This window comes from Bombina bombina, chromosome 1 (assembly GCF_027579735.1).
Source record: "Bombina bombina isolate aBomBom1 chromosome 1, aBomBom1.pri, whole genome shotgun sequence".
In the NCBI taxonomy this organism is placed as follows: domain Eukaryota; kingdom Metazoa; phylum Chordata; class Amphibia; order Anura; family Bombinatoridae; genus Bombina; species Bombina bombina.
The window spans coordinates 1,151,649,687-1,151,668,512 of record NC_069499.1 but is presented as its reverse complement, the minus strand read 5'-3'; the positions used below and the strand labels follow the sequence as shown (position 1 = coordinate 1,151,668,512).

Genomic DNA, 18,826 nt, shown 5'->3' with positions numbered 1-18,826 from the left:
CATGCTGCCTCTCTAGGCTTTTTCTAAGCCTTTGATATCTCTGTTATTCATCAGAAGTGGCAACATGAGCAGTAGGTATAAAAGTTTTGGAAGTAGGGACATTTTTAGTACATTTACACGGCCGGTGAGGCTCAGAGGGAGGTCTTTTCAGGTTGTTAGTAGTGTCTAAAGTGAGGTACATTGATTTGTAATGTTTAAATCATATAACTTGTTTGGGTTTTTGTGTAAGTGGATCCCTTAGTAAGTAAGTGAGTTATGCACTTCAACAAAGCGGTAGGAGTTTGTCGCTGATGTGCGGCGGTTTAACCATAGGAATTCGGACTTGGAATTATTAATTTTATAACCGGAGAATTTTCCAAAGGTTTCCAGTGTCTCTAAAAGAATAGGTGCATAAGTCCTCGGGGTGCAAAAAACAGGAGCATTTCGTCTGCGTATAACGCAAGTTTGTGAAAACTGCCTCCAATTGACACCCCTGGGAAGACTTGTCTTAATTTAACAGCTAAGGGTTCAAATGCCTAATAAAAAATCAGAGGTGACAGGGCATCTCTGTCTAGTACCCGTCTCCTATGTGAAGTCTGTGGAGAAAAGTTTGTTGACCGAAATTCGGGCAATGGGATTAGAGTATATTTTATAAAGTGCCTGTAGGAAGGGGCCTCGGAAGTGAAACCTGTCCAGTGTCTCGAAGAGGTATACCCACTCAACGCTGTCAAAGGCTTTCTCCGCGTTGAGGGACAGAATCCCTCAGGAGCCTCAGATTGTGCCTTCTCAGTGTCCTGCCTATCTCTCTTACAATAGTGATTTATGAGGTGTAACACACGTCTCAAATTAGTCACAGAGGTGCGGTGGGATACAAAACCTGTTTGGTCAGGATTTACCAAGGAGTGTAATATATCTTTCAGATGATTTGCAAGGACTTTTGTAAATATTTTGTAGTCTGTATTGAGAAGAGAGAGAGGACGGTAGGACCCCGGCAATGAGTGGTCCTTGCCAGGTTTGGGGATCAGTGTGATGAAGGCAGAGGAGAAGGTGGCAGAGGGTCGATCATCTTCCTGCATAAAGCCATTATATATTTTAGTTAGAATAGGGGACATTTGTGTATGTAACAGCCGATAAAACTCAGTGGGGAAACTATCAGGCCCTGCTGTCTTGCCCAGTGCCAAGGATTTGATAGTGCTCTGGAGCTCTGCCACAGTAATGGGTGTTCAACTGCTCCTCGATATGCTGGGGAAGTGTGACAGTTCTCCAGAACCCCTCAAGCATGTCTGGTGATGCCGCCGGTTGTTTGGTATATAATTGTTTAAAATAAGTTGCGAAACCTTGAGCTATGTCTGAAGGGGCTGTGTATGTTTTATCTTGGAGTCTTAAAGCTGCCACTTCCTTTCTCGCATTACGTCTATTTATTAGGTAGGAGAGCAACTTGCCCGATCTGTTCCCAAATCTGTGGAATCTACCCGCCTATTTTTAATAATGCTGATGCCGCTTTTTGCTTTAAGAAGGCATCTAATTCCTCCTTGGCCAGGATGAACAAATCATATGCCGTCCTGGTGTTAAGAGTACTGTACTCCCGATGAGTGTTCTGCTTTTTTCTGGAAGTCGTATTTTTGGTAGGTTTTTTGTCGAAGACTGGCCACATAAGAAATTATTTGACCTGTGAGAACCGCTTTCATAGTCTCTCAGAACAATAGAGGGTTATTTAGATGTTGTCGGTTGTCTGTATAGAAGTCATTCCAATTATGTGTCATGTATTTTTGGAAAGCTTCAGAGTGGTACAGGTAAGTTGAAAATCTAAACGTGTTTCTATTGGGTTTGGGTTTAAAGTGGGAAAGTCTCAGTTCTATAGGGACATGGTCTGAAAGCAGAATATCATGGATTTTTTTCTGATCTGATTTGTGGTATCAAAGACTCAGAGGTCAGGAATAAGTCTATTCTAGACAGAGAGCCTGCCATTTTTGATAAACATGTATAGTCCCTGTCCGTCGGATGTCTCCTTCAAATGTCACACACCGCCAGAGCCCAGTGAAATCTGGAAAATACCCTATTCTCAAATTTTCCCTTGTTTGTTTTGTGCCTGTTTGAAAAGGTTGCAGCCAAATTCTGTCTAGCTGTGGATTTGGAGCTAGATTGAAGTCTCCTCCCAGTATGTTACATATAATGTATTCAATTTTATTAATTTTTGTCTTTAGAATGAGAAATCTGCCATCTGTATCTTTATAAGTGTGTAGGATTTCTACCGGTAGGTGTTTCCCGAATAGAATGGCTAACCCTCTACTGGAACTTGTGTGTGAAAGGTATGTTGTATTTCCTATCCAGTTCCCCCGCAACTTGTCATGTTCTGAGTCAGTTAAGTGTGTTTCCTTCAAAAAGGATATGTTGGATCCCATTTCTTTAAAATGTGTCAGAATGGATTTCCGTTTCACTGGGGAGTTTATACCCGCCACGTTCCAAGAAGTTAACCTAAGTGACATTTATGCTCAAGGAGTAGATAAGGCAAGAAGAGGACAAAAAAAGGGGTGGAGAGGAGGGGCACAGATCTTGACTAGTTTTAGTAAAGGAGTTGGGGTACTTCAGTAGGGAGAGATGCAATTCAGGGTGCATAGGTATGGTGTAATGGAAAACATCCTTAAACATGTGAAATAGAAACAAACAACAATACAAAAATAAAAACATTTTGCAATGTAAATCATACAAATATACATATAGCATAACAGAGTAGTGAATTTTTAAGTGATGTGGGTCAGAGCCCTCAACATATTGGGCAGGTCTAGTCCCATGATTGGTATTTATACATTCGTCTACGTTGGATATATAACAGCCCTTTAAACTATGATATAACTGTGTATAGAAGACAGTACTGTATGATGCAAGTAAACAGAACTTGTAAACAATTAAGCAGTCAGAAGTATACTATCCCAGCAACAGTTTCTCAAACATGAACAACTGACAAAACAATCTGACGGATTAGTTCCTAAAATTTGGCAAGTGCCAAATAGGCACATTATCAAATAAGTCCAAAAGGACATTAGTCTATGTTAACAGATATATACTTTAACATAGAAACATAGAATTTGACGGTAGATAAGAACCAAAAAGGTCCATCAAGTCTACCCATATTACATGTTACTTTTTCCATAGGATAGCCTTATGCATGTCCCAGGCATTTTTAAATTCCTTTACAGTCTTTGTGTTTACCACCTCAAATGGAAGTTTATTCCATGAATCCACCACATATTTACGTGTTCCTTAGAGAAAGGTCCCTTCAGCCAGCTTCTCGGAGCCTTTGCTTGGTCAGCTAGGTTTCCACAGCTTGGGGGGTATGAAAGTTAATTAGGTCCAAAGTTGGTTTGGAGATGTAGCTTAGCAGGATATAATAGTGCAGCTTGACGGCCTTGGCTGTAGATTCGCGAGCAGATTGGTGCAAAGTCTGTCCTTTGTCTTGAAACTACTCATGAAAAGTCCTGAAAAAGTAGAAGTCGGCTACCTTCTTATATCACCTCTTTTTGTGATCTGTAAGCTTGAAGAATTCTCAATTTTTCTTGGAAGCTGAGGCATTTAAAAATTACTTGCCTAGGTTTGGACTTGTTATTTTCCAGGTTATGTTCAGGCCCGACTCTATGAGCCCTTTCCACATCTATGGGTATTATATCTTGTGGTATGCCCAGCAGCTTTGGGAAGATTAGGGCAGTGAAGACCAATAGATCTTTGCCCTGGACTCCTTCAGGGACACCCACTATGCGCAGGTTATTGTGGTGACTTCGATTTTCTAGGTTGTCGACCCGTTCTTGCAAGAGTTTATTGCTTTTGAGTAGCTGTTGTATTGACTGACTTGTTTCTCTCTGTCTATCTTCCACTTCTGAGATCCTCCCCTCAGCACTGGTTAGTCGAGCTGAGTATTGTCGGACCTCACTTGTCAAAGTGTCCATTCCTGCCTGTAAAGATTCCATTTTAGGCAAGAAAAGGATTTAAGTTCCTGGATAAGTTGATTTTGGTCCCCAGCATGCTTAGAGTGATCCTCATTATGAGGGGTTATTCCAGCGTGCACTTTAATGGGTTGGTGTGTTTTTTTTTGCCAGCAGCTCTAGATTTATAACTCATGCTGTCTACCGGAGAAGAGGAGATAAATGCAGTTAAATGATAATCTAGTCGGTTTTGTTATATAAAACAGGTGCTATAGGGTCAAAGTGTTATATTGAGAAAGTTTCCTGTTGCGTTACTGTTGCCTGATCTTAGCTTATCAGCAGGTATTATTTAGCCCCCTCAGGGACCATTCAAGTTGATATTTCCTTGCAATTTTAGTGAAATGTGGTTTCCTATACAGAACAGCAATGAGGCATTAAAGGGCCACTAAACCCAAAATCTTTCTTTCATGATTCAGATAGAGAATAGAAATTTAAGCAACATTACAATTTACTTTTATTAATTATTTTGCTTCATTTTTTAGATATCCTTAGTTGAAGAAAAAGCAATGCAAATGATGAGCCAATCACACGAGGCTTCTATGTGCAGCAACCAATCAGCAGCTGCTGCGCATATCTAGATATGCTTTTCAGCAAAGAATATCAAGAGAATAAAACAAATTAGATAATATAAGTAAATTAGAAAGATGTTTAAAATTGCATTCTCTTTCTAAATCATGAAAGAAAAAATGTGGGTGTCATGATCCTTTAAATATTGGCAGTTATTGCTCCTTTCCACCACACGAGGGCAGTGGTGTATCACATTTAATATAGTTTTAATGTGTGAAGCAGATGAGGCATAGGACCTTTTCCTTTCTTTTCCTCCCCTCTCTCTCCCCAGTTTGCAGTCCTAAATGAGTTATAGTTTTAGGGTGTAAATCTAATAAAGGCAAGGGGATTACCTCCTATAGCTGCTTGTAAACGTGTCACAGTGTTCCTCCTTTAATGTAGGGCGTAGTACTGGCGTTTCAAACATATGCTGTGATGTCAAAGCTGTCTGTGCATATACAAACACATTAGATCCTAGCTGATGCAATGTGCGCTTTCCCTACTCACGGTTCTGTTGCCGTTCTGCCCAAATAGCTCCCTCTCCTCCAAAACTCTGTGCTATTTTGTCTCTGTGTGGTTCTCTGGCCGCCTCTTTATTCCTCACCCTGTTTTTTGGGCCAGATGGTGCCAGCACTTTCGCGCTCTTCTCTTTGCATTGTCCGTAGGCTGGGTTCTGGTGTCCTACCCCACGCGCTTTTCTGGCCAATACAGACTGCTCACCTGGTGTTAATGGGGCTGTATAAGGGTGTTACGTGGGAGCGTATTAGCTGGTGAAAACGGTTTTTATGATCCCTGCTATACCGGAGCTCTATGGATCTGCTCCTTCACTACTGCTCCGCCTACCAGAAGTCCTCCGAAACTTCAATTTCTAATGCATTTTATACTCTGCAGCTGGTATAAGAAGTCATTGCAAATCCATTACGCGATAAGCAATTTTACACAATAGCTCTGATTATCTTCTGTGTAAGTTATTACACATTTCATTTCTCCATTGACTTTTTATTGTTAGGGTAGTGGGAGTCACATTTTTATAACAAGATTTAACAAGATCTGTGCCTTGTGCACAAACCTTGTACTGATCTTGAAGGCAGGTGCTGATTGTGTGTACAATCTGTATCCTTACCTGTCAGTCAGTCAAGTTCATTCACAAGTGCATGTGCACCAATTAGTGCCAAAGTATTCTCTTGATGTTAAAACAAAAAGATGAAAAGATAAACCCACCCTGTTTGTAGAGACCTCTGCTAAGTACCCACCTTACAATAGCTTTAGAAGACTCTGTTCCACTACAACTATGTGATCCTCCCCCCCCCCCTTGCAGAAAGCACTTCTAAGAACAACTGGACTCAACACTACTGTATGTATATGAGATCTTTTATGTAAGATTATATTTTTATTTAATGCAGCTGATTAAACTATCTGTGTCTACCTGCACTGTGCATTTACTACTGGATATTAATGATGACTTCTCCTTTTATTTGCCCAGTAAATCACAGGAGCTGTCTAGTTCTTCATCCCATACAACTGTTGGCTCATGCATAATAGCTGTGTAAATCAGTGGGTGTGATCCATACATTTGTGCCATTCTGCTCTGTGTATCATTGTGTTAAAGGAATATTATTTTATATATCCATAGTGTGTATAAGCATTTAAAGGGATAGGAAAGTCAAAAAGAAACTTGCCTGATTTATATAGAGCATGTAATTGTAAGACACTTTTTAATTCACTTCTATTTTCAAATGTGCTTTGTTCTCTTAGTATCCCTTATTGAAAATGAATATGCACATATCCTACACCAGTATGAGCTGCTGGTAATTGGTGCCTGCACACATTTGTCTCTTGTGATTGGCTAAATAGATGTATTCAGCTAGCTGCCAGTAGGGCAATGCTGTTCCTTCAGCAATGGATAACAAGAGAATGAAGCAAATTTGATAATATAAATACATTGGAAAGTTGTTTAAAATTGTATGTTTTATCTGAATCATAAAATACAATTTTTGGGTTTACTATCCCTTTAAGCATTGTATTGCAAATGTTTTCAAAACATTTAAAAGGATCGGTTACTAAATGTTTCTGTTTATTAAAATAGTATTTAGTTACAAATTTTAACAAACATGCATATGTTTGTTTGTAATTAGTGTAGATTAACTGTTGCAGGTATTGCTCAGCCTGTATCTTTATTTCTCTTGATATCCAGTATATGTTTGATCCTACCCAGTCTTCTGACAAGCAACAATTGTGTGTTACATAGCCTGTCTTGTTTCTGTGATTACACAATAGTACAGCATTATTTGTATATCTCAGTTCCTGCAGGTATATTATTTCATTGTTACATGGGAGCTGATAAACTGCACTATATGCAGTGTACTTAATCACATGCAGACATTGGAATGCCATTGTATATTTTCTGATCATCCATCTCTCTTTTAACAGCCTGATGATAGGGGTTTTATCGGTGAGGTCCCCGTGCTTCGTGTCACTCGCCAAGGACCTGATGCTGTACATTTTGTGTCCTCCCCACTGGATCCTGGCACCCCTGTTCTCACTAGAGTGGACTGGGACAGGAGGTTTGATCACATGCAGCAACATTCAGGTAGGCCCATAACCCTTTAAAATGATAGAAAGGTCAGAAATGAAATATGCATGGGTGCATGTAAATATTAAATGTAGAAGATCGAATTCCTGAGAAGGAAAACAAACAGGGTAGTATCATCAGGGTAACAACAGAAGAGATAAAGTAAACCACTCACATGCAGTGATGCTTCTGAGCTGCTCTGCTGACTCGACACCCGACTCTCCAGGCAAGTAGACTCTCAGAATGACGGTCCCACCATAGATCATCAAAGCTAATCGTAACCTGCTTAGTCCAAGCCGTGTAGCTGCAGTGACCCAATACTCAGGGTAGCAGACCCCGGTCAAGATCCAAACGGATGTGAAGATGGTAACAAAATTACCAAAAGAGCAGGTAGCGATAAAAACGTTTTATTGAATAAAAACAAATACCATTAAAACAGTGATGAGTTTCTCGGCGATCAATGCTTCCTCAGACTGTGATTGTACAAATAACCGCTACCTATTTAAATCAAAATGCTCCAATAGAAAACTTTGCAGGTGAAAGAATGACACACCCCATCTAGCCTATCAACAGGTCACAAAACAGTGTAACACCTCTTTCTTGAAAAAAAAAACATTTTTGACAAAAGGTGTGATATGCCCGCAAGTATAAATCAATACATTACGTTAAAGGGACACTAAACCCACATTTTTTCTTTTGTGATTCAGATAGAGCATGCAATTTTAAGCAACTTTCTAATTTACTCTTATTATCAATTTGAAAAAGAAGGCATTTATGCTATTTTTTGGTTCAGTACGATGGACAGCAGTGAATTTATCCACCAATCAGCAAAAACAACTCAGGTTGTTCACCAAAAATGGGCCGACATCTAAACTTACATTCTTGCTTTTTAAATAAAGATACCAAGACAATGAAGAAAATTTGATATTAGGAGTAAATTAGAAAGTTGCTTAAAATTGCATGCTCTATCTGAATCACAAAAGAAAACATTTGGGTTTATTGTCCCTTTAACGTAATGTATTGATTTATACTATCTGAATCACAAAAGAAAAAATGGGGGTTCAGTGTCCCTTTAACACGTATATAATTTAAAAGCCCATTACATCTTATACTGAAAACTAATATGCATTGATCTCATCTCTCACAATTACGACCATAATATTTCCAAAGACCGTGCAACCAAGGCCAGTGTGTCATATTTACAGCCTGGGTGGAGTATATTGCAATCGCAAGGAATCCCATTCATAACGTTAAAATAATATATCTAACGTTAACATTGAAAAAATATAAATGAGTGAAACAAAAACAATCTATAGAGAACAATAATGATAATGATATGCCTAAAAACAATACTTATTCTGATAAACGTGTACCAAGAAGTATAGGAATTGTAAATATATATGTGCAGAAATACATTTACATATTTCATCTACTAATAGACGTAATGTGAGTGTGACATCTCAAAAATAATGTGTTTAAGAGTCCTATATAAATCTATTATAAATTAATAAGTGTATTCGATACAAAGTATTGCTCTAAAATAAGTACATAGAGCATACGATCCATATCGTGCAACCAATGTGCAATAATTTCAGCTATGTGTAATTAATAATAATATTTAAAATGCAGCTAAGTCACTATTTAAATTCAAACCATAAGGGTGAAGTGTATAAAGCTTGTAAATCCAGAAGGTCTCCCTCTGGCGCAACCTCGTAAATCTATTATATCTATGAGATAATAGAATATGTTCAATAGGAGTAATGCGAAAGCAATTTAAATCCCCACCTTGTTGGTTATTGCAATGTCTGGAAACACTATGGTATAGAAAATTCCCCTTCATATTTTATTATTATTATTATTGGTTATTTGTAGAGCGCCAACAGATTCTGCAGCGCTATAAACAAAGGGGGAGTACAACAAAACAATTATAGGGTAGAGGGCCCTGCCAAGAGTTGCACTGTTGTAGTCAGCTCTTAAGAAGGTGAACTACAAACAGCTGGACTTTTAGGCTTACATGCTAAGAGGGTTCAGGGGATTGCAGTGGAGGAGAGGAACTGGTAATAGGAAAGGTTAGCGTAGGTTGTATGCATCCCTGAACAGTAGAGTCTTTAGGGAGCACTTTAGGGAGATATTTCTGAAATGCTCGGACCATCTATGGCTCAAGCGCCTGCAGGTGCACCCCACATACATAACCCCACATTTACAGGTTAATAAATAGATAACATACATGGATGTACAGGTAATACAAATTTTGATAGAATGGACACAAGATAAGGAATCTGATTTAAATGTAGTTCGACCATGCGTAATATATTTACACATCTTGCAATTTCTCACTCTACATTTAAAGGATCCAAAGGTTGTGCCAGCATTAGATGTTGGATGTTTTTTACTTTTTGTTATATCATTTGGTTTTCGAGCATGTTTTACTATCTGACTTGGTGCTAGGTGGTTTTTAAGGGTAGGAGCTCTCTTAAAGACAATTTTGGGTCTATCTTCAATGACTTTATTTAGAATCATATCCTTTCTTAAAATACTCCAGTATTTATTTAATGCTTCCCTAATAGCTCCATGATTACTATTATACTGGGGAATAAACATCATATTATTCAAATTTTCACCCTGTTTCATAGTTTCCTTACATTTCCTAGGTACAAGATCTTTCATTGAATCTAGCTGGCAAATAACCATCCTCAATAATTTGGTCTGGGTATCCCTTCTCTTTAAACCTATTTTTTAGGATCTGACTTTGTTCATCATAAGTTGTTAGCTCACAACAGTTTCTCCTAATACGTTGAAATTGTTCATACGGTACATTTGTTTTCCAAGGTTAATAGTGATTGCTATTGAAATTCAAAAAACTGTTGCAATCTACTGTTTTAAAGTGTGTTTGTGACTTAATTGTGCTAATATTTGTAAAGCATAGACATAGATCAGGATAAACGATGGACTGTGGTTGCATACAACTGGTAAACGAAAGACCCATATCATTAGCATTCAAGTGTTCTATAAACTCTTTGGCTTCCATCAGCCCCCCCCTTCCAAATAAAGATCAGATTGTCTATATAACGACCATAGAAGACCAGATTTGCCCCAAAACTAGAATCATAGATGTATTTCTCCTCAAAAATCCCCATATAGAGATTTGCAAAACTTGGGGCAAATCTGTACCCCATGGCCATTCCTTTGGTCTGCAAATAAAATTGGTCCCTAAACAAAAAATAATTGTGCTCAAGAATGAAAGCTATTAACTGCAAGATAAATTCTTTTTGTAAACACAGTAAATACCAATCACTTTCAAGATATTCAGTTATGGCCCTAATTTCTAGATTATATGGAATATTTGAATAGAGGGCTTGAACATCACATGTAATCCACATATGTTCACCTTCAATCTGTATATTTTGCAATTTTAGTAATAAATCAGATGAGTCCCTAATATAAGAACCTAAACTCTGGACATATTTTTTCAGAAAAAAATCCACATAGGAAGAGGCGTTGTCAGTCAGACTGCCAATCTCAGCAATAATCGGCCTTCCGGGGAGATTGTGTATATCCTTGTGGATTTTCGGGAGGTGAAAATAAAATGCTGTATTAGGTGTTTTAGGGATTAGATATTATTTCTCAGATTTGAGTATGATCCCTTCTTTAAAAGCAAAATCTATTATACCCGAAAGGGTTTGTAAATAGACATTAGTTGGATCCTTATCTAATTTCCTATAGTATGCCACATCATCTAAAATTCTTTGTGCTTCAGTCACATAATCAGAGAGATTCTGCACAATAATTCCTCCCCCCTTATCCGCTTAGCGGATTACTAGATTCTCATTAAGTTGTAATGATTCTAGAGCTTTCCTTTACTCAACATTTAGATTAGATGGACCTCTAAATTTTCTTGAAATTTTCTCAAATTCTTCTATTACTAATTCTTTCAAAATTTCGATATGATGTAGGTTAGAGCATTTGGGATTAAAATTAATTTTGTTTTTATAAGTAGTATGAATATAGTCATTATTTAAGGGTTCTTTTAACTGATCTAGGTCACTATATATAATACGTTTTTTAATTCTAGTGTCCATGTTATCTATCAATATGTGTATTAAACTGTCCTACGTTTTTTCTTTGCAAAGTATTTCTTAAGTTGAAGTTTCCTAGTAAATCTATTGAGATCTACATACGAATCAAAAATACTTTGAGAGTTAGTGGGACTAAAAGAAAGGCCTTTTACCAAAACCCTTATCTCATTATCAGAAAGTGTATGAGATGATACATTATAGATCGCTTTGCTTAGTTTTTGTCATCTTTCTTTCTTGGCGGTGGTGGTGCCACTTCCTCTAGATCCTCGTTTGTGTAACCTCTCTTTCCTGGATTTGAGGGGGTTTGGGTGGCCAGGGGTTCTAGATAGCTTGCAATCTTCCTTTTTGTCCAAGACTGTTGTCTTGGTCTCTGTTCTAAAAAAGCTAATTGTTGGCATTGTCAACTCTTTGATCCACATCAGGGTCATTATGTGAGTTCCTCATTGGGGCTAAATATGAGTGCACCGATGTGGATGGAAGAGGTGTATCATTTGGATCTTCTGGTATATTTCTCAAAACTTCATAGATGTAAATATTAAATGGAAGCATTTTTGCAAAAATGCTTCTATTTGGAATTGAAATACACCCATGCATTTTTCAATTCTGACTGTTCTATCTCATTAACACATTTCGGGCTAGATTACAAGTGGAGTGCAAACAATTTTGCAAAGGTTTTCGCAATAGTTTGCGCACCTTTTTATTTGCGATGATATTACAAGTTCAGAACTGTGGTTAACGGTTTGGCAAAACTAAAAAGTTGCTTAAACCACTTTTAAATACATTACAAAGTACAGTTACGCTCATAATAACACTATCTAATAAAAATTATTTTAAAAAAATTGCACAAAAAAAGTTATTAGGGCTCAAAAATATGAGATCTCGGGTGTTAGAAAAAAAAGCCGCCAAAGGTCTTTAACATTGAGATACATACAGATACATTGCTAAAGATGTATTTGTATGTATGTGTATATATATGTATTAATGTATTTATATGTGTAGCCTCTGTGAGGGTGTGTGTATATCTTTGTGTTTTCTGTGGATGTCTCTGTGAGGGGGTGTGTGTGTGTGTATGTATGTCTTTGTTTTCTGTGGATGTCTCTATGAGGGTGTGTGCGTTTTGTCTTTGTGCGTTTTCTGTGGATGTCTCTGTGAGGGTGTGTGCATTATGTCTTTGTGTGTTTTCTGTGGATGTCTCTGTGAGGGTGTGTGCGTATGTCTTTGTGCATTTTCTGTGGGTGTCTCTGTGAGGGTGTGTGTGTGTGTATGTCTGTGTGTTTTCTGTAGATGTATCAGTGAGGGTGTGTATATGTATGTCTGTGTTTTCATGTGGGTGTCTCTGTGTGTGTTTGTCTTTGTGTGTTTTCTGTGGGTGTCTGTGAGTGTGTATGTCTTTGTGTGTTTTCTGAGACTGTCTCTGTGGGTGTATGTGCAAGTTTGTGTGTGTGTGTCCATTGTCTGTTCCTTTTTAGGACATTTTGACCTTACTACTGATTATTCACATCTTTCTACAGACTTTGAGACTAATGAGACCTTTCCGGAAGTGACCAATCCACCACTTAAGCTTTAAATTATTGTTTAGGCAGTTCAGGGCCCTTCCCTTCCTTTCAGCCACTCTATGCTGTTGTCATCATATAGTTGGCATCTTCCTTGAGAAAAAGATCATCAGAACTCTATATTTTATCTTGTAAATCTCCTTTTTTGACAAAACTGTAGCTACCTCATAACTTGTCAAGTCAATGTAAACAAGTGCTGAGTGTCTGTGTCTGAGTGTGTTTCTTTGTGTGTCTGCTAGAGTGTCTATATGTGAATCCTTACAACATTTTCAAGTTTAACTACACTTAAGAATAAAGTGCATATACGTTTTAGTCACTTGGTAAAAATTTGCACATGTCAAGGGGGGGCCTGATCAATGATTAAGTCAGGGGCCCCAAACTTTCTAGTGGCGGCCCTGTGTGTATATATGTATTTATAGACATAGCTACACATAGAAACACATAAATACATATGTATACATATATATACATTCACACACACACACACACACACACATATATATATATATATATATATATATATATATATATATATATATATATATATATATATATATATATATATATATATATATATATATATAATCTAAACAAATGTTATAATCCCAGCACTCAAAAAAAGAAAAAACATCAGTGCAGTAAAGAATATGCTAATAATACAAAAAACTTTAATCAACAATCAATGCGAGCTTATAGTTAATAAGTAGCATAGATGCACAATCTAAAAACATTCCGACTGCGTGTCCCCAGTCCAAATAAAAACTGTGACGTCAGATACAGCTTAGAAAAGAAAAAGGTATGGAACAGCGCTTCCACAGCCCAAATAATCAATCAGAGGAAGGATAAAGTTCTAGTTTACTTAAATAATTATAAAATTTATATTGTTCTAGTTCACTTGAATGATGTTTAAAATCGAAATTTATTGCCACATAATAAAATTGTCATATACATAAAAAACCAAACTGCTGTTCAGCTAATACTTACTATTAAAGTGACCGGTCACTATTAAAACTTGAGAACTATTTTATACAAGAATGTATCTGTTCTTATATACACATAAAATGTATTGTCACAATAGATAAAATCACTATTCATAAGTATAGTATGAAATAAATCTTTATGTGGTAAGCCAGGATATGCAAACAGAGAACTACCTTATGGAGCCAATGATAAAAAAGTCTCGTAAGGAGCCACTTGAATAAACGTCTAATCTTTGGACTGTTATATTCTGTTAATCCTGTAAAACACACAAGGGTACTTATCCTCTCCACAAACCAGGCAGCTTGTTACCTGCTCGTCAGGGTTCCCACTCTCTGCGGATGAAGAGGAGACAAAAAACCAAAGATGCGTGTCTCTTACTTTTGGATAGTTGTTTTCTTATTCAATCTACTTCTAAGTCGGCACCGTCTCTGTTTTCCCACAGTGTACATATACACTTTGTTTGGACGCTTCCGCGTCACGTGTTGATCCTCGGCCAATAGCCTGTTTCTTTTTTTTTTTTGCAGAAATTTTTTCCTTTTATTTAAATCCAGCAAAATATAACAAAACCAGATCAACAAGTGAAAAAAAAACATAATTCAAGACTTTCCCAATCTTATCTTTCTTTCATGTAATTAGCAAGAGTCCATGAGCTAGTGACGTATGGGATATACATTCCTACCAGGAGGGGCAAAGTTTCCCAAACCTCAAAATGCCTACAAATACACCCCTCACCACACCCACAAATCAGTTTTACAAACTTTGCATCCTATGGAGGTGGTGAAGTAAGTTTGTGCTAGATTCTACGTTGATATGCGCTCTGCAGCAGGTTGGAGCCCAGTTTTCCTCTCAGCGTGCAGTGAATGTCAGAGGGATGTGAGGAGAGTATTGCCTATTTGAATTCAATGATCTCCTTCTACGGGGTCTATTTCATAGGTTCTCTGTTATCGGTCGTAGAGATTCATCTCTTACCTCCCTTTTCAGATCGACGATATACTCTTATATATACCATTACCTCTGCTGATTCTCGTTTCAGTACTGGTTTGGCTTTCTACTACATGTAGATGAGTGTCCTGGGGTAAGTAAGTCTTATTTTCTGTGACACTCTAAGCTATGGTTGGGCACTTTTTTATAAAGTTCTAAATATATGTATTCAAACATTTATTTGCCTTGACTCAGGATGTTCAACGTTCCTTTTTTCAGACAGTCAGTTTCATATTAGTGATAATGCATATGAATTAATAAATTTTTTTCTTACCTTAAAATTTGACTTTTTTTCCCTGTGGGCTGTTAGGCTCGCGGGGGCTGAAAATGCTTCATTTTATTACGTCATTCTTGGCGCTGACTTTTTTGGCGCAAATTTTTTTTTTCTGTTTCCGGCGTCATACGTGTCGCCGGAAGTTGCGTCATTTTTTGACGTTTTTTTGCGCCAAAAATGTCGGCGTTCCGGATGTGGCGTCATTTTTGGCGCCAAATAATGTGGGCGTCTTTTTTGACGCTAAAAAATATGGGCGTCACTTTTGTCTCCACATTATTTAAAGGGACACTGTACCCAAAATTTTTCTTTCGTGATTCAGATCGAGCATGAAATTTTAAGCAACTTTCTAATTTACTCCTATTATCAAATTTTCTTCATTCTCTTGGTATCTTTATTTGAAATGCAAGAATGTAAGTTTAGATGCCGGCCCATTTTTGGTGACCAACCTGGGTTGTCCTTGCTGATTGGTGGATAAATTTATCCACCAATAAAAAAGTGCTGTCCAGAGTACTGAAGCCAAAAAAAAGCTTAGATGCCTTCTTTTTCAAATAATGATAGCAAGAGAACGAAGAAAAATTGATAATAGGAGTAAATTAGAAAGTTGTTTAAAATTGCATGCTCTTTCTGAATTACAAAAGAAAAAATTTGGGTTCAGTGTCCCTTTAAGTCTCATTATTTATTGCTTCTGGTTGCTAGAAGCTTGTTCACTGGCATTTTTTCCCATTCCTGAAACTGTCATTTAAGGAATTTGATCAATTTTGCTTTATATGTTGTTTTTTCTATTACATATTGCAAGATGTCCCAGATTGACCCTGAGTCAGAAGATACTACTGGAAAATCGCTGCCTGGTGCTGGATCTACCAAAGTTAAGTGTATCTGCTGTAAACTTGTGGTATCTGTTCCTCCAGCTGTTGTTTGTAATGAATGTCATGACAAACTTGTTAAGGCAGATAATATTTCCTTTAGTAATGTTACATTACCTGTTGCTGTTCCATCAACGTCTAATACTAGTGTTCCTGTTAACATAAGAGATTTTGTGTCTAAATCCATTAAGAAGGCTATGTCTGTTATTCCTCCTTCTAGTAAACGTAAAAGGTCTTTTAAAACTTCTCATTTTTCAGATGAATTTTTAAATGAACGCCATGATTCTGATTCTGATAATGATTCCTCTGGTTCAGAGGATTCTGTTTCAGAACTTGATGCTGATAAATCTTCATATTTATTTAAAATGGAATTTATTCGTTCTTTACTTAAAGAAGTCTTAATTGCATTAGAAATAGAGGATTCTGGTCCTCTTGATACTAAAACTAAACGTTTAAATAAGGTTTTTAAATCTCCTGTAGTTATTCCAGAAGTTTTTCCTGTCCCTGATGCTATTTCTGAAGTAATCTCCAGGGAATGGAATAATTTGGGTAATTCATTTACTCCTTCTAAACGTTTTAAGCAATTATATCCTGTGCCATCTGACAGATTAGAGTTTTGGGACAAAATCCCTAAGGTTGATGGGGCTATCTCTACTCTTGCTAAACGTACTACTATTCCTACGGCAGATAGTACTTCCTTTAAGGATCCTTTAGATAGGAAGATTGAATCCTTTCTAAAAAAAGCTTACTTATGTTCAGGTAATCTTCTTAGACCTGCTATATCTTTAGCGGATGTTGCTGCAGCTTCAACTTTTTGGTTAGAAGCTTTAGCGCAACAAGTAACAGATCATAATTCTCATAGCATTGTTAATCTTCTTCAACATGCTAATAACTTTATTTGTGATGCCATCTTTGATATCATTAGAGTTGATGTCAGGTATATGTCTCTAGCTATTTTAGCTAGAAGAGCTTTATGGCTTAAAACTTGGAATGCTGATATGTCTTCTAAGTCAACTTTGCTTTCCCTTTCTTTCCAGGGTAATACATTATTTGGTTCTCAGTTGGATTCTATTATCTCAACTGTTACTGGAGGGAAAGGAACTTTTTTACCACAGGATAAAAAATCTAAAGGTAAATTTAGGTCTAATAATCGTTTTCGTTCCTTTCGTCACAATAAGGAACAAAAGCCTGATCCTTCACCCATAGGAGCGGTATCAGTTTGGAAACCATCTCCAGTCTGGAATAAATCCAAGCCTTTTAGAAAACCAAAGCCAGCTCCCAAGTCCACATGAAGGTGCGGCCCTCATTCCAGCCCAGCTGGTAGGGGGCAGATTACGATTTTTCAAAGAAATTTGGATCAATTCAATTCACAATCTTTGGATTCAGAATATTGTTTCAGAAGGGTACAGAATTGGCTTCAAGATAAGGCCTCCTGTAAAGAGATTTTTTCTTTCCCGTGTCCCAGTAAATCCAGCGAAGGCTCAAGCATTTCTGAAATGTGTTTCAGATCTAGAGTTGGCTGGAGTAATTATGCCAGTTCCAGTTCTGGAACAGGGGCTGGGGTTTTATTCAAATCTCTTCATTGTACCAAAGAAGGAGAATTCCTTCAGACCAGTTCTGGATCTAAAAATATTGAATCGCTATGTAAGGATACCAACATTCAAAATGGTAACTATAAGGACTATCCTGCCTTTTGTTCAGCAAGGGCATTATATGTCCACAATAGATTTACAGGATGCATATCTGCATATTCCGATTCATCCAGATCACTATCAGTTTCTGAGATTCTCTTTCCTAGACAAGCATTACCAGTTTGTGGCTCTGCCGTTTGGCCTAGCAACAGCTCCAAGAATTTTTTCAAAGGTTCTCGGTGCCCTTCTGTCTGTAATCAGAGAACAGGGTATTGTGGTATTTCCTTATTTGGACGATATCTTGGTACTTGCTCAGTCTTCACATTTAGCAGAATCTCATACGAATCAACTTGTGTTGTTTCTTCAAGATCATGGTTGGAGGATCAATTTACCGAAAAGTTCATTGATTCCTCAGACAAGGGTAACCTTTTTAGGTTTCCAGATAGATTCAGTGTCCATGACTCTGTCTCTGTCAGACAAGAGACGTCTAAAATTGATCTCAGCCTGTCGAATCCTTCAGTCTCAATCATTCCCTTCGGTAGCCTTATGCATGGAAATTCTAGGTCTTATGACTGCTGCATCGGACGCGATCCCCTTTGCTCGTTTTCACATGCGACCGCTTCAGCTCTGTATGCTGAATCAGTGGTGCAGGGATTACACAAAGATATCTCAATTAATATCTTTAAAGCCGATTGTACGACACTCTCTGACGTGGTGGACAGACCACCATCGTTTAGTTCAGGGGGCTTCTTTTGTTCTTCCAACCTGGACTGTGATTTCAACAGATGCAAGTCTGACAGGTTGGGGAGCTGTTTGGGGGTCTCTGACAGCACAAGGAGTTTGGGAATCTCAGGAGGTGAGATTGCCAATAAATATTTTGGAACTCTGTGCAATTTTCAGAGCTCTTCAGTCATGGCCTCTTCTAAAGAGAGAATCGTTCATTTGTTTTCAGACAGACAATGTCACAACTGTGGCATATATCATTCATCAAGGAGGGACTCACAGTCCTCTGGCTATGAAAGAAGTATCTCGAATACTGGTATGGGCGGAATCCAGCTCCTGTCTAATTTCTGCGGTTCATATCCCAGGTATAGACAATTGGGAAGCGGATTATCTCAGTCGCCAAACGTTACATCCGGGCGAATGGTCTCTTCACCCAGAGGTATTTCTTCAGATTGTTCAAATGTGGGGACTTCCAGAAATAGATCTGATGGCTTCTCATCTAAACAAGAAACTTCCCAGGTATCTGTCCAGATCCAGGGATTCTCAGGCGGAAGCAGTGGATGCATTGTCACTTCCTTGGAAGTATCATCCTGCCTATATCTTTCCGCCTCTAGTTCTTCTTCCAAAAGTAATCTCCAAGATTCTGAAGGAAAGCTCGTTTGTTCTGCTG

The 18,826-nt window shown here is 37.8% G+C and overlaps 1 protein-coding gene across 3 annotated transcripts in view; it reads left to right on the top strand.

Annotated features, from left to right (window-relative positions):
- The window catches only part of LOC128646139 (alanyl-tRNA editing protein Aarsd1-B), a 192,509-nt gene that overhangs the window by 118,183 nt on the left and 55,500 nt on the right, over positions 1–18,826 (top strand). For all 3 annotated transcript variants that reach the window (XM_053699573.1, XM_053699574.1, XM_053699577.1), the window contains one exon: positions 6,933–7,092. In XM_053699573.1, coding sequence (XP_053555548.1) covers positions 6,933–7,092 — 160 coding nt within the window. The remainder of the gene's footprint in view (positions 1–6,932; positions 7,093–18,826) is intronic.